Below are 17,056 nucleotides of genomic sequence, written 5' to 3'. Positions count from 1 at the left end.
TAAGAACAAAATATGACAAGAAAAATAATTCTGAAAATGATACAAATTTAACAGTATATCAGGTGGTGAATGGCTTGGTATACAGCATGAAAACAGGAGAAAAAAAATTGTACTAAACAGCACTAGGTGCCTGACTCAAGAGACAATACCGAAGGATGAAAAGCATGGAGAAGTCTGGCCCTATTGTTACTCTGGTAGTTAGGTAATATGTGCTGTTAAGTATGTTCTGATCCTTGAGATGTACGTCTAAGAGTCTTTTGAAAGCCACCATACTTCCCGAAGATGAAGTAGTATTCATCATTGCCATGGAAACGTCTCCCAGCCACCATCGCCAAGCTTCATCAAACTTTTTAGGACAAACCATGTTACTGTAGGTATCTTGGTACAGAGGCAAGCTGGAGTTCACCAGTTACTTCCAGATTAGGATGGAAGGAGAAGAAGGATTTTTATAATAGAGTGTTATGGCTTTCCGGGCATAAAATAACAACAGAACAAGAAATGTCCTTTTAGCGACTGAGAGAACTAAATTCTCAACGAGGCCAAGCAAACAAATCCTGGTTGATGGGATACAGTAGGACTGGGCAATTGCAATGATGTCACAAATAACATCAGTCCAGTAGGGCCAATGGCTCTCACTGTTGCCTCTGTGTTCTCTGAGGAGTGGAACACAGGTAAGCACTGCTGCAGGTGGGAACAGTGGTGGACTGAAATATAACTATAAGTATACAGATAGGGGGTGAAACTACTACTTAAGGCAAAGCTTTGGAACCACTTTAAGTAGATCTTCCAAATAGAAGAGAGAGCCTGCATATCTGATCTTGAGAAAGGGATCACTCTCTTCCTGAAATATGTCATGTAACAGCTGGAAATCCCTATCCAATGGAATCATATGCATAGCTTCTCTCCAAGGGACCACTACCTCACTGGCCACAAGCCACTCTGTTATGGATATTACCACATACATGGCAAACATATTATTAAGACTAGCCAGTGAATACACAGTTTCCAGAAGATTGGTGCTATACCTCTATGGAATAACACATTGACTGACAGGTAACAATTTTACACTGCTGTATATTCTGCAGTCTCCTAATTCTTGATAGGAGCTTGACAAAATTTAGCCAATGTCAGGACTTATTTGTGTTAGCGAGAACAGGGACAGCCAAAGTAAACTTTTGGCCAATTTCACTGGTCAAAGTAGGTCTATTACTGTTTGATGTGAAACCTAGGGGGAGATTTACTAAAACTGGAGAGTGCAGTTCTGCATAGAAACCAATCAGCTTCCAGGTTTTATTGTCAAATCTGTGGTGAAGATACTGATGCACTAGCAGGTTTAAATGAGCCTGATTAACAAATTAAAACTACATTAACACTACTAACCACTACTACATACTCCACTAACATAGACCCACCCCTGTCAGTGTTAAATGGTTTGTCTCAGCCCTCTAACTGCCTCTTTTGCTGGACAGCTTGGTCTGTTAAAGGAAGAGGATAATAGACTTACTGGTCAGATCTTCAGGTGAAAATAAAGGAATTTGCCTTAAAAAAGAAAACGAATGCAGCCACCAATCTAGGAATTACTAAGCTACATTAAATATTACATTTATGTTTTAGGATCTACAAAAACTGTGCCGTATGAGGATCTAAACTATCCATTCAATTTTTATCTAAGCAGGCAGATCTTTGCACTACAAACTTCTTGGTACGGCTGAGCTCAGACGTGTTCTGATCCTAGTCCAAACTCACCTGAGCTATCCCACCAGGAACCTATCACCACACAAATGCAATTATGGAGGAATGCTTTAGCTGCTTTTGAATGGACGAGTGCAGTGGCCACTTCCTGGTGGGATAGCTTAGGTGTGTTTGGATCACATCCCTGCTTCTTGGTAAATCTAAAGGGGATTGTACAATCAGATTGTAACATGTGTGGTGAGTTTTAGTCAGGAAAAAAAAAAGGTCTTCCAATGTGTACTCATAAATAATTTAAAATTGTTGCCATCATTTGATCCTTTTTATAATAGCAAGCAGCACATTTGATCCATTATATCCCACAGTACCATAATCTGGACTAGCAGCTGGCATGACGAAGCTGCCCCAATAAGCAAGATGTCAGGTACCTGATGCTTGGCCTTCTGGAAAAAAGAGAAGAAGCTGCAGCAGCAGAAGCAGACACAAGAGCTGTCACTCAGCTCAAACAGACATAGGTAGGATGATGATGAGATTGCTCCTCCTTTCCTTTGCACGTGTCTGCAACTTATCTCTTACTGATGAACGCTTTTGTGTACGCAAGGCAGGGACCAAATGGATGCTGCTATGGACAAGGGCAGCGATGGCTGGGTTAAAATGGCTAAAAGTTCTGTATGACGCTTAGCAGAGAGAGAAGGGGACTGGAAGGGAAGGCTGGGCTGTTCATTGAGCCCCCTCCTCTCTTCTCCACACAAGTGTTCGAGCCTGGGAGAGAGAAGAGACTAAGCATCGCCCTGACCTCCTGTGGAGCAGGCTCTGGAGGAAGCTGGATTGGGCACAGCAGAGAGCAGCACATCCCATCCAGCCTCAGCTGTCACTTTCTCCCTGCTTGCATTGTGTGTGTGTGTGTTTCTGCTTTCTCTTATCCCTGCACTTCTTCTCTTCTCCCACCCAGTCTCCTGCCCCTCCTCTGTCTGCCTAGTCTGGATGCATCTGTCACTGAGGAGGGAAGAAGAAGGAGAAGAAGAAGAAGAAGAGAAGGGGGGTCATCCTCTACATTGGAACTTCCTTACTAAAAAGGAGGAGTGGGAGATCATCCAGCGATGGAGTTGTGGAAAAAAAAGAAGAAACATCTACTGTAACAAAGAGTTAAATGTTTGCAGGAAATAAATCAGGTGGAAACATCCATGATTTTTTAAAGGAAGGGGGATTTAACCTTCAATCATAATGAAAGCATTCTTCTCTTAAGATTTATTGCCTGCTTGGTGATTTTATTTTTCTTTTCTTCTACAAAGGAGATGTGTGATCAGCCATTACTTTTCCTGGCAGCCTTATAGGAATTTCTTATTGCATTATATATATTTTTTGTATGTGTGTGTGTGTGTGTGTGGTGGAATCACACTCAGGATTATCTGCACATTTCACAGGGTTTTTTTGGTGTGTGTTCATCTCCACTAAGCACAAGGAAAGGAGCTATGTGCTTTGCACATTCTTCATGATTAATTCTTGGGTTTCTTCTTTCTTCTTTTTTCATTTTTGCCTTTTTTGCAGACCGTGGTGGGTTTTATTTTATTATTTCTTTTGAATCAGGAGGGGAGGAGGTGGGGAAGGGGAGAGGGGTGGTTGCTGGTGTCTCTGCTGCTGCCTGTGCTGCTGCTGCTTGCTGCCTGTGCTGCTGCTGCTAGTGTGGGTGCAATGGATGGCCCACGGTGCAATGGGTTTCGCAAGAAGAGGAGATCCAAATCCCAAAGGGATAGGGAGATAAGGTCCAAAGGAGGATTAGGTGTTGCCAGGACTGGTTCTTTGATTTCTTCTTCTGGATCTGAAAGAGAAGACAATGGGAACCCGACTGTTTCTTCCTTGTCCAGACCGAAGCCCCCCAGGAGAAAAAGGAAAGAGTCCTCTTCGGCTGAAGAAGACATCATTGATGGATTTTCAATGACCAGCTTTGTGACTTTTGAGGCACTGGAGGTAAGGCACAAGGGTGTGTGTGTGTGTGTGTTTTGGTGTATGGGGGTTCATTTAAGGTCCTAATGTTTTGGAGTGTGGTGCTAAAGAGGTGGGGAGGGGGGAGGAGGTTGGACCCTTGTCACTGCAGATTGCATTTTAATGCTTTCACTGTAGGGTTTGTGATGATGATGGAGTGATAGTCACAGCTGTCAGCAGGTCCCACTCACAGCCCTCCAGCAAGAAAGGGGTTAATTTCCATAGCGTAGCTAGGAATATGGAAATGTAGTGTCTGTGAACAAGGGATAGCATGGATTCCTACCTGGATGTGATTAACTGGTTAACTGTTGTGGCTGACATCCAAATCCAATTTTCATTTTTTTAACCTTCTATGCTGTGTATGTGTGTGTTTTTTTTTTTTTCTGTGATCAGTACATCTGGGAGTGGTGGTGTTACCAGCGCATTGTTTGGAAAGACATAATGCTGCTCAATGAGACTTGATTCCCATGCATTTCTGTGTACTGTATTTATCTATCTATCGTTAAAATATCTATGCTACCCAGCTTGTTACAGCAAGGGCTCCTATTCTTGCTAGAGGGGTTAATGAGAAAATCAAATCCTCCCTGCTGACGTCCTGTATTAAAGGCTTGTCCTGCTATTGTCTGTGCAAAAGTGATTTTATTCTGCTTTCTGGCAAAAGCTTGTTTTATGTATGAGACTTGGACACCTGCAGAGCTTTAACAAGAGAAATATATATTTTCTATCCTCAGATGTGTTTGTTTCTTTTGCTTTCTTTCTTTCTTGTTCTGTTTGTAGCTCATTAGAGCACAATTGCAGATTGAAGTGTTTTCATTCTAAAAAAGCTGACCTGGTAAAAAATATTGCTTTGTTTGCTTTTTGATGGCTTCTGTCTGTTCTGTTAATACCTCTACTGCAATAATCAACTGTAAAAAAAATGTCAGTGGCCTGGAAACTTTTCAGATTTGTTTTATTTGTCTAGTAATTTTGATTCATGTCATATAGCCAACTTGCAGAGTAATGTAATGTTGCTTGTGGGCTTGTCTTAGCAGATTTCAATGATTTTAATGCATTTTTCAAGGTTATTTTATGACAATATCAGTTGATATGTCTATAGGTGATATAGAAGATCTGTGCTCCTTATACCTGTAATTAAATTATATCCTTGTCATTTGTGCAAACAAAGTACTTTGCAAGATGTTTAATGAGGTTGTCTTTTGGCACCTACCAGTGCCATGAACATGACATTGACTTTTCTTGCCTCTGAATTGCTGTTTACTTGAGCATTCTAGGAACTGACTCAGTACAGCTACAGGCTTAAAAATGTTGTGTTTGTTTGCCATTGACATTGAAAGTGATTTGCATTATGTTTTGACCACACTCTTCTGATTCCACCAGCTGTTATTGTTTTTCTAAGCAAAATAAACATCTGCGTTTAGGGCACTGTACGCAATTATGTTCATCCACTTGTTGAAACATGGATTCCAGACGACCATATGTGTGCAACCAAAGAAAGTTTTTTGACTCTGAAATTGCTTTGATAGATTTGTTTTTCTATAACTGTTATTAGGATGCATTCTATGTTTTTCCTGAGCATGCCAAGTACATTAAATTATGGAAAAGCTGACTAGGAGGTGTTGGCCAACCCTTCCTTCTTTCATCAACATCAAAGTTTTTTGAGGACAGATCATAGACTTCTTCCATTGTACAATGATTAAGCTAACAGTGGCCAGATCACCTTCAATTGAAACTTTGACTTTTAATTCAAAGTGTTTTTGCATTTTTCAGATATTCTCTTATATAGGTTACGGTTTTTGTTTTTACTCACTTATTTACTAATCTGCATCTTCCTAAAAAAAAAAACGTTGGTTTTATACACTAGTTATTTTGAGTATTAATGATTTAAAGTGAATTGATAAAGGTGCACATGTAGCGGTAAGAGGGCTTTATTTTTTAAAGATTGCAACATAATAATATAGATTATTCTTTCTATCCTTCTGTAACTTTTGGGTACTTTTGATTCCCCTAAAGAGTAAGAGAACGTTGTTGGAATCCTTTGCCCCCACCCTCTTAAAAAGGGAAAGAACCCCCCCTCCCCCTAAACAACCATACCCACTTAGATCTCAATTCGAGACTTGTGGCAGATTCTTAATCCAAAATTCACACCTGGTCAGTTTTCACAGTTAGGAGTTTATCTGTCTCCCAGCCCTATAGATGTCTATAGGGCAGAATTGTGCAGGTGCAGTCATTTGATCAAGAAGCCTGTGGAAGGGCGAAAGCAATGTTGTGGGCCTCAAAGTGAGATCTAAGAAGGTAAAACAATTTTGGGGGTTGGGGGAGGGTCTAGACCTACTTAGGAGGGGTGGGAGAAAAAGGATAAAGAAATTGTGAAAGTTTCCTTACACTGTAAAGAAATCTAAAATATTAAAAAAAAAAAAAAAAACACAGCACAATATTATTGTTAATAATAATTTATTTAAATGTACTGGGATCATGAATCTTGAGCCTGCAAGATCTGCCTCAATCCCATGGTAGTGGCATACCTGAACCTTATCGCTAGTCATTACTGGATTAAATCCAGAGTTTAAAATAGCAATCATTTAATCTATATACCCTCTAATTAGTTTAATAATGGCCAGTGCAATTTGTATTCTTATGATTCAACCAAGTCTACAGAAAATCATATGTTGACTTTAAGGAGTGTAATATCGTGCTGCATGCATATATAGAACTAATCAGTGTAAACATATCTAAACCCATAACAAATTCATTTATCAGGAGCATCTCTCTGCATTAAATCAGTATACATTAAAATGCAAAATGTGCATAGCATTGATGTTTGGAAAGTCACTGCTAAATAAAATCCTGTCATAGCATAAAAGCAGAACAAGCCCATGGGTTATAGATACCCACCTAAGGATATAAAAACATTTTATAGGATTATTATGGTGTACTTGACTCTATTCCACCTTGACACTTTCATTCTCTAGCATGGAAGTTCGAATTTAGAGTGATATCACTTTTTGGCTAACTAAACATATTGTAGTGCAAGGTTTTGAAGCACACTGACCTCTCCTTCAGGAAAAGGCCAGAGTGTTTCAAAATCTTGCACTAAATGAGTTTAGTAAGTCAAAAATTCGTATCAACCTAAATCCAAAACACTTTTGTCGATAGCTAACATGGTACACCATTATACTGCCATTATCCAGCATAGATAGGAAACACAGAGTAGTTTGCCATAAACCATTGACCATGCAAAGTTTTCTCATGCAGCCATTGTTTACTAAATACCATGTTCTTGTGTCAAAGTTAGAAAGATTTTACATTACTCAAGTACCAGTTAATATGCATATTCTTCATATTTTATTACATACAATCAAATAACAATATACGGGAACTAGACGCCATCTTTCATTAATGTGGCTGTGGTAGACTGAAGACAGCTAAAAACCTAAAAACTGTTTTTTTAGGTTACTGCACAACATTGCTCCTTGCGTTGTGAAGTTCTGTCTAACTAAGGAGTGGTTCTTAAGAAATGAGTGGTACAGATGTTACCCTGAAGAAGGATCAAGCTTGTGAATGCTCCTCTAATCATAGTGACATTTTGTTTGTTTGAAAACTCTTCCTTGCAATGATCATTCCAGTGAACCTGTACTTTTTCCAGTGACTTGTCTTCCCCACACTGCACTCTTTATCAGTCATGGTCTGTCACTGGAGCTCTTGGAATTTTCTAAATTTGATACTTACACAGGGCTACTCATATTATGCCATTGATTTGCTGCTCAGGCACCCAGATGTGAATTGTGGGAAGCAGGCAAAGGGAATATCTCTGTGTGACTCATTTTTTTAAGGGCTATGAGGATTGATTCGTGTGGAGAAGACAAGAGCAGGTAGATTCTATTTCCTTGCTGTACAGTGTGCATGTTATTTTACCTAATACAGGTAAAGGATGGGTTCACATTTTAGGCACCATACAGAGGTTTCAGTGCTATTCTGGCATCTGATTTTTCATCAAAGGTTTCTGCGGACAAAATGCATCTGTAAAGTAAGGTAAAAGAGCAAAGACTTGAGCCTGTATTTGCTTTACACACCCATTCATGTGAGAGGAGAGCACCATTTTCCATCATTTCTGTATACACAATTTGATATTTGAATCTAACATAACACCTTAGTAAATCAGCTCCCATGTCTACTGTTAAATGTCTAGGCAATGAAAGCATTGCTGCTGTGACAAATGCAAACATCACTGTAAATCTTGCTCAAGCCTTTGTCAGACAGAGAATCAGCTTGCCACGCAACTAGAGAGCACAGCTAAACAATAAAGTGCTTGTGGTTAGGATCTGTTCTGGTTCTGCTACTGAATTCAAAATGTCTTTGTTAACTGAAATTGTAACTTAAAATATTTACATTATTTGTTAACTATGAACAACAAAAACTTTTCTTTAGTATGAGCTAAATCAAAATTAGGCTTTCAGGCCTATGCAGAGGGGCAGTAGAAAAAGCAAAGATGATATGCAGAAAACAGTAATGAATCTGAACAGATCACCCTTCACCTCTCATCAATACAGTAAGCCTAAAATATAATTGGCTGCTACTGGTTACTGCACTTTGCACTTCCTTGCTCTTTGAATTGCCTTGATTAAAAAGCCAGTTTCTGCCACCAGCACAGTGACTGGGTTTATATGTATGGTCTAGCAAATAATATAGTATTAAACCTCAAGAACACACATTGTATACAATATACAGCATATTGAGGCTTAGCAGTCCTTAAAGTTCTTGTTACCCCATCATTTCATATTCCTGATATGTGCCTACTGTACTATGTACTTGTAGAGAAAACATATTCTGTTCTCTTTGTATTGCTTCCTTTGTGTGAAATACCTGGAGTTTCTGCCAGTCCCTCTGTTTTCCTATTAGAAACTCACACTAAGCAAGGGAGCACACCATGGTCAGTTCTCTAGCTATGCTGAAAACTGAGCCTGTTCTCCTTCAATGATCAGGCCTGTCCTGACATACCCCTTCCCTGCTCAGCCATTCACTGGGTATTTCAGTGTGCTGTTGCTTCTCCTCCCCCAGCTCGTATGCAGGTGAGAACAAAGGTAATGTTATCACTTTTTTTCAAAAAAAGGTAATAAAAGGTACTTATTATGTTTTTTTCCTATATCTATACACAAATGTTTTGCCTTTCATTTCACTTTTAGAGCCCATTCAGACTAGCGCGACTTGTCAGGCGACCAAGTCGCCTGACAAGTCGCGGTCGGTCACTCGCCATTGAGTAGTACAGGACCCGTTCTAATAGGAGCGACACAAGTCGCTCTGACTTAGAAAAAGGGTCCTGTACTACTTTGGGGTGACCTGGGAGCGACTTGCATAGACTTCCATTATGTGAAGTCCCTGCAAGTCGCGCCGAAGTCACGGTGCACACTGTGCACCGCGACTTCACAGGTTGCCCCTCGAAGTCGGATCGCCTCAGTATGAACCGGCTCTTAAACTGAATGTATTGTTTTACAAGGTAATTGTTTACAATCACTTTAAATTTGAATATTTTCTTTAGGCTCCTCTTCCAGTCCTAAGGTGACAATGCTCACTAACTGTACTGTACATATGGGGGGGGGGGGGGAGTTCAGTATGCACAGGAAAGTATGAACTCACTGGATTTATAGCAGGACAAATAGGCCTTGTTTTGCATTTATCAAACAAATACAACATAATACTGCCAGTTATATATTTAACAGGTCAAAGAAAGCAAAAAAATTGTTTTTTTTTTTCTACAAGTTTGAATAAAACTAACTAAAATAAGTTCATTGTTAGACTTTAAATTCATTTTATCTAAGTGTATACCTTTTGTGCAAACAGTGCTCAAAATATGCTGTGGCTCCTTGTAGCCATAGTACTAATTGGAATGACATCCATAAACCCTGTGAAAAGGTCTTAACCATCAGTCTAGCTCCTCTAAGCAGTACAACCTCTGCATAGATATTATCATAGAACACTTTTGCATCTTAATGTAGTGTAATTATCATGGATTTAATCTTCATTGCTAAGTTTACATACAGTGTTGCCTATTCACTGCTTTGTCATTAATGAACAACATTTGCCCAGCTCTGTTGAATCCATTATTAATCATGCATTCCCTTCAGATCATGATTTTATGTAATTATTGGTATGTGCCTTACTAGTGAACCACTTAATTATAGAGAGTCCCGTGATGTCATCAAGGACTAAGGGCTAGCAACTGTTATTTAAAGGCAACTTTATGAAGCATTAGAGGTCAAAAACCAAGTTTTTATGTTACTGGTTGTTATTATTTGATTTACTTTGCTCATTACTTGGTAGTTATTCTGTAGATTAACAGACTGAAGTATGCAGTACATTAAGAAAAAAGAATCAGTACCAAAAATGATGTGTAATTAGAGCACATTGGATCTGATTTACTTAGGGTGTAAGATTGTTTTTTGTGCTGTCTATTTTGACTGCAAGGTGGTTTACTCTCATTTACTAAAATAAAAGACCATGCTCCTCCTGTGTGCACAAGCAGTGTACAGCTATTAAAATAAAAGACTAGGTGCACACACATTTATTGACATCAAGTGCGCTCATCCATGTGAGGATAGAAGCCTATTTTTATAACCTAGAACTAATAGCTCACAATAGCTGAACAGCGTGAGTTAGAAACTAAAGAATTTTTATTTTTTAAGGAAATCTAAAGATTTAATAATTCCTTCCGAATTATTGAAATGTTTTAATTTAATCGTAATCTTATTTCATAAAATGGAAATAAATATTGGTATATCATGTTTTCTTAGAATTAAAGTGTACTAACAAGTATTCTTATTCCTAATCATTATCATCATCATCATTTTTGAAGCAAGATACATTGAGCCCTTAATGACTTTTTTTTTGTGATTGAATAGATATGATTATTTGCATCTGTATAAGGCCTGATGATAACAATACAAATGTCATATGAGATCACTATATGAAATAAAAAATGAAAGCTAAACTAAAGTTTAGGAGGGGAGAAGGGGTTTTCTCAGCTAAGCATATCCCCTTGCATGCGTGCCTAAGCTAAGGGACGATGGACTCCAGGAAGTAAACGCTACACAAATCATCTGCCCTTACTCAAGTTGACCACAGCCAGAAATGCTAGGGGGTGTTTTTTAACCACTTCTCAACCAGAAGGTCTTACCCCCTTAATGACGTGGGACAGAGCCGATATTCCGCACTATATGTAATGCTGGCGGTCGGCAAGTGGTTAAAGTGATTTCTCAGCAAAATAGCATATAGAGACAAGGATGGATAAGTGAATTTGTTTTGAATAACAAAAATTAATGAAATAGCGTTTTTAGTTTGTGGTGGTTAAAGGCAGTGTAGTTCCACTTAAAAGTGATTGTAAATGATTTTGTATTTTTTTTTTCACATAACAAGCATGTCTTGTTTTTTGCACAGAGCAGCCCTGATCCTCCTCTTCTGGGGTCTCCCCTCGGTGCTCCTATATCCTCCTGCCTTTCAGTACCCCTCTAGCAAGTCACTTACTAGTGAGGTACTTTTGCAGGCTTGATTCCAAGCCACACTGTGTGCATCTATTGACACAGGCGGTGTGGCTCAGCCCCTCTCGGGTTCAGAAAAGTATTTCGGGGGGGGGGGGGGGAGCGGAGGAGCTGGACCTAAAAGATTTTTACCTTAATGCAGGGAATGTATTAAGGTAGAAAACTTTCAGCCTTTACAACCACTGCCTGCAATTTGCTCACTGAGCAATGAAGGAGCAGCAACACACACATAAAATAATAATTCTGATTACTCTCTCTGCTCTCTCTTCCTGAAAGCATACTTCCTGTCAGCACATGTTCATGTAGCAAAATCTGATTGGCTTTTAGTGTTGTCCCTCTCTCCTTCAGCCTATTGATCATCCTATGACAAATCTGCTGGTTATTTGTGAAAATACATTTGAGTATTTTTAAAGAAAAACACAACTACATCTCCCTGAAATTCTTTATGTTTTTTTGTTTATTGTGTTTAGAAACTCTTTATTTGTATTATATTTTGGTTGTGCGCCAATTATACGATTCAAAATAATGCTTTACAAAGGTTTTATTGTTTTGCTTAGTCAGCCCTAACTTTTGAGTTGCTTTAAAGGGTAATTCCACTTTTGTGGGGAAAAAAATAGGAAATAATATAGCGTACACAATTGCGACACAAGTCATGTTATAATCGAATGTTATTAAAAATTACCTTTCCTTTTCAATCTGCAGCTCCTTAAATGCAATGCAATATGGCTACCTGGAGGTGCTCTGTACACAGAATGTGTACTGACCACACCCCAGAAACATAATTTCCTGCTTGTGTGATTGGATCACCAATTTTCCCAGAAGTTTGCCTAAAATACAAGTCAGATTTCAGGCATCCCCTGCAACAAAAATGTCATTTTTGGTGAGATACTTTTACTAGGAGATCATGGCTAAAGGGATGCAGGTCCATCAGCTTTCCTCATTAGAACCCTGCAGCTGCACAGTTGATTGATGAAACCACTCCCATTAAACTCTCTGAGCACAGGGGCACAGAGGAACTTAGGGCTTGTTCACACTTAATCTGTAATGTTTAACAAACTCCCCTCTAGCGTTTGTATGGCGTTAGTATGGGCGTCAGACAGGCATCAGTGAGCTTTAGTAAGGGGCATTTTACAAGCATTAAAAACGTTCCATAAATGCCCTATGCGTGGTTTTGGTGTGTTAGATGAGCGTTAAAACTGCTCCACAATGGAAAGTGACAGAAATAAACAAATTTTATTGCACAGAAATGGCACCGAAACGGAGCCACGAACGAGTGTTTGCTAAGTGTTATAGACTTAAATGGGAAGCATTGAAAGGCTTCAAACACCTCCTGACTTGACATGAGGCTTTCATTTTGATGCAAAGCAATGCTAACGCTTCATGTTTTAAAAGTGTGAACAGCACAATGTGCTGTCTATTGTATCTTGTGCATAGGCATTTGAGGTGAGTTTTTAATGCCTCTCAAACACCTGCTTTTAATGCCAGTGCGAACTCAGCCTAACAATGATTTAATCAGAATAACAAAAGGCAGGAATCTGCAACAAAGTTTGTTAAAATCCTTGTAATATACATACAGTAGATCGCCCAGAGGGGAACGATTTTTTTCTCAATAAAAGTGGAGTTACGCTTTAAAGCAGAACCCAATGATGAGGCAAACATGTTTCTAACAATAAAGTGTTTTTTCTGAGAAATGCTATAAATATTTTTTCTCTAGTACGATATATTGAATTGTATTTTAATAACAATACTTGAAATGTTATGTTAATAATTGCCCATCCTGATCGCAGTTCAAGCATTGGTGTGATTCTTGCAGAACTTCTCCACAGAGTGCACCTCAAAGTCACCTCATTGTCATGGTAAAAGACTGTCCAAGAATCCTGCATCTAAGCTTTCAGTTTCAGAGGCACAATTACTAGTCTAGTGAGTAATCAGAATGCACAGAGATCATTAAATTCTGCAGGCCATATCAATATACAGTATGTATTTATTACTGACATTTATATAGGACCCACAATTCACACAGTGCTTTACTTACTGTGCATTCACATCACTTCTTGTATTTTAGTCCTCTCCTCCTTTAGGAAATGGGGTACATGGTACAAATATTCTTCCCAGGAGCTGCTCGTTATGCTTTTCCCAGTTGACTTCCTCTTTAAGTGTTGGAAGATTTAAACACAAAATTGTATTGTAGCTAATCATATCCACATATCATGACATCCTAAGAAGTTTCCTGAAAATTGTAAACAGTCCCTATTTTTTACAAATTACAGTCACTCCCCTGAAATCGCACACTAACTCAGAGGCACAGTAGCCTGTTTGTTTGTAAGTGTGTTTAGGCACATGGACAGAAGCTTGTGCATATTTCTGCTGTGGAAGACTAAACACCGCTGGCAGCACAAACTTGCCTTTAGTTGCTTTTAGTTTTGTTGGCCAACAGGGCCACCCATTGCTTGAATTTTGGCCAATTTAGCAGGAATCAGCCAAAATTCTAGCCATCCATGGCAGCCTTTACAGTAATGGTTTTAAGTAAATATCTACCAATGACTTCTCCAGAGAGCATTCCTAATATTCTTTACTTAGGTAATAGACATACAGTAATGATCCAACATACTTGTCATCTTTTCCCTATCTAGTGGCAGAAGGTAAAGTGACACAACTATCCCTACTGAAACTTTACTACTATTGATAGCTAAGTATTGTGATGGGTTAAATTGTAACCTACCACCAACAACATCTGGTGTTACTTGGTTTTCATGTAAACTGTTGGTGCAGGGTTGCATTAGTTTGTTGCTTTTGCAATTGAAAGCTGTCTGGAAGTAGTGAAACTTGCCTGAACATTGCTTGTGTATGGCATGTGCCAGACATTTAATGTTTTTTTTTGCCAGATGTACCTCTTTAATACACAACACGGGTAAAAACATAACATGATATAAAGTTAAAACACTCTTCCAGGATAGGATTTTTTCATTATTGTCTTAAAGGAAATATCAGATCTACTGGAAATCAACTGCCCTTAAAGAACTATAAAAAAACTATACTCGCTATGAATAATTTTTTCAATTGAAAAAAAAAAAACAAGTAAAAAATCTTATCAAATATTGACAAAATCCATTTTTTATATTTCATTAGAAAGAGTGGGTTGTTTGTTTTATTATAACATATGTAATCATCATTACTCTGTTATAGCTAATATTTACTTACTCCTGTTATAGCTAATATTTAAGGTGTTCTTATGTAAACTTTAACAATAAACCTCTCATATGTGCTCCCTTTTAGTCTGTTTAACAAACTATCAAAAGTGTTTAACTTTGTCTGTTCAAAGAAACTCCAAAAATTAAAAATACATTGATAATTTTACATGAAAAACACCTAATATTCTAACTAAAATTTTGAACTGTTGCATTTCAAACATTCTCCTTATACCAACTATTAATCATTTAGGCTAACCCTGAAAATATACAGCGCTAAAATAACTCCCTCAATGAAACCTATCACACAAGCAAAATTCTGCATAAATAAAAAAAAATAAAAATGCAATATATCTCTACACTGGGAATTACTCAAATATCCAGTCCACACTTAAAGTCTATACAACAACACCAAAGCGAATACTGAATCGTCTTAATTCACTCATGCACAAGCTGTTAAAGTCTACTTATTTCACCAGAATGTGTATACTCAATTTATCCAAAACTGAGCTCATAATTCCCTTCCCATTCCTTCCCCACATGCCCCTTCCCCTGATTTCTCTTTTAAGACCGACGGCACACCTATCAGCCCATCCCCGAACGCCAAGGTTCTAATCCTGGACTCTGAACTATCCTTTCGGCCCCATGTCCAATCATTGTCCAAATCTTGCTGCCTCAACCTCCTCAACATCTCCAAAATACGCCCCTTTCTAACCAAATACACCACAAAGCTGCTAGTTCACTCCCTGGTAATTTCTAGCCTTGACTACTGCAACTCTCTTCTCTTTGACTTACCTTTACATAGGCTATACCCCCTTTTGTCCATCATGAATGCTGCCGCCTGCCAATACCTCCATTGGCTCCCATTCACCCAACAAGGTAAATTGAAAATGCTAACAATAGCTTACAAAGCATCCACAAATTGGCCCCTAACTACATCACTAACCTAGTCTCAAAATATCAATCTAATCGTTCTCTTCATTCCTCCTAAGACCTTCTGCTCTCTAGCTTCCTCATCACCTCTTCCCATGCTTGCCTACAGGACTTTTCCCAAGCCTCTCTCATCCTATGGAACTCCCTATCCCCTTCTCCCTCTCTGTTTACTTTTAGATGATCCCTGAAAACCCTCTCTTCAGAGAAACATTGCCTGCCCACACCTACCAACTGTACTTTTATTTTCTTCATCAGCTCTTCCCCCACAGCTATTACCTTTTGTATCACTTGACCCTCCCTCCTGAATTGTAAGCTCTAATGAGCAGGGCGCTCTGATTCCTCCTGTACTGAATTGTTCTGCAACTGTACTTTCTGCCCTCTGTCTGCCCTCATGTTGTACTGAGCAAACTGTTGGCATTATATAAATCCTGTATAATAATAATAATGATAATAATAATAAGAATAAAGTGTAGGGAAAACCAAGTGTGGCCCACCACTGCATATATGGACTTGCAGTCACTGATATTCTTTACCAGGTTCTCTCAGGTATAGCAAACAAGCTTAAACCATCACAGGGATGAGCTCAACCCCACAGCCTTTAGATTCTCCTTACAGCTCTTGTTTACATTTCCAGTGAAATAAATCAAGATCTCCAGAAAGTATCCAAATGAAGCAAAAACATCCACATAGTGTACAACCATCAAAAAACTTGGTTTATTTAAAACAAACAAGTATACACACAAATACAAATCAAAAGAAAAGCTTTTCAATAACTGTGGTGACGTCCTCTGACTCATAGTGCTCCGGCTCTGAACTCCCACACAGGCAGGAGCCCTCTAGAAAAAGTTGCTTTGATGACATAATGCATCATGGAAGGAGACAGACAGCATATGGGAGGTTCTCATCAAGTTGGTGATCGGATAACAGTGCTTTAAACACAGCACAGATGATTGTGTGGGAGCACAGGGCTGGAAAGGTGCAAGGCAGAGTGGGTCACCACAATGAGTTATTAGGAGGCTTTGCTTTTAATTTGGATTCATGAGTATGCTTGTTTTAAAAAAAACAAAGTTTTTGATGGTGTTACACTATGGTATGCTACAGTATATTAAATGTTTGTTCTTCAGTTCAGATATACTTTAACATAGCCCGACTTACTTCATTACATATGTAAAATGTGCGTCATTATTTTATGAAAGATGTAGTTAAAGGGGTTGTAAAAACAGAAGGTTTTTTATCCTCATGCGTTCTATGCATTAGGATAAAAGCCCTCTGTATGCAGCAGCCCCCCTCAGCCCCCCCTAACACTTACCTGAGGTCCATCTCTGTCCAGCAATGTCCATGAGTGTCTTAGCCGTTCGAAATTCTCCCTTCTGATTGGCTGAGACACAGCAGCAGTGCCACTGGCTCTCGCTGCTGTCAATCAAAGACAGCTAGCCAATCAGCGGGAGAGGGGGCGAGGCCGGGTCAGGGCTCCGTGTCTGAATGGACACAGGGAGCTGTGACTTAGCTCGGGTGCCCCTATAGCAAGCTGCTTGTTGTGGGGGGACTCAACAGGAGGGAGGGGCCAGGAGCACCGAAGAGGGACCCAAGAAGAGGAGGATCCAGGCTACTCTGTGCAAAACCACTGCAGCAGAGCAGGTAAGTATAACATGTTTGTTATTTTTATAGGAAAAATACAGATACTTTACAATCACTTTAAGGAATAAATCACACTGCTAACTGATTATTTTGCCA

The 17,056-nt window shown here is 39.0% G+C and overlaps 1 protein-coding gene across 1 annotated transcript in view; it reads left to right on the top strand.

Annotated features, from left to right (window-relative positions):
• Positions 1–2,309: 2,309 nt before the first annotated feature.
• Positions 2,310–17,056, top strand: part of LOC309548130 (autism susceptibility gene 2 protein homolog) — a gene marked incomplete at its 3' end in the record, with an annotated part of 1,398,280 nt that continues 1,383,533 nt past the window's right edge. The window contains exon 1 of the mRNA XM_082248095.1: positions 2,310–3,657. Within this exon, the coding sequence (XP_082104221.1) occupies positions 3,382–3,657 (276 nt within the window). The 5' untranslated portion in view covers positions 2,310–3,381. The remainder of the gene's footprint in view (positions 3,658–17,056) is intronic.

Source organism: Pelophylax lessonae (genome assembly GCF_965119305.1).
Source record: "Pelophylax lessonae genome assembly, chromosome: 2".
Lineage (NCBI taxonomy): Eukaryota > Metazoa > Chordata > Amphibia > Anura > Ranidae > Pelophylax > Pelophylax lessonae.
This window is presented reverse-complemented; position numbering and strand designations above follow the sequence as displayed.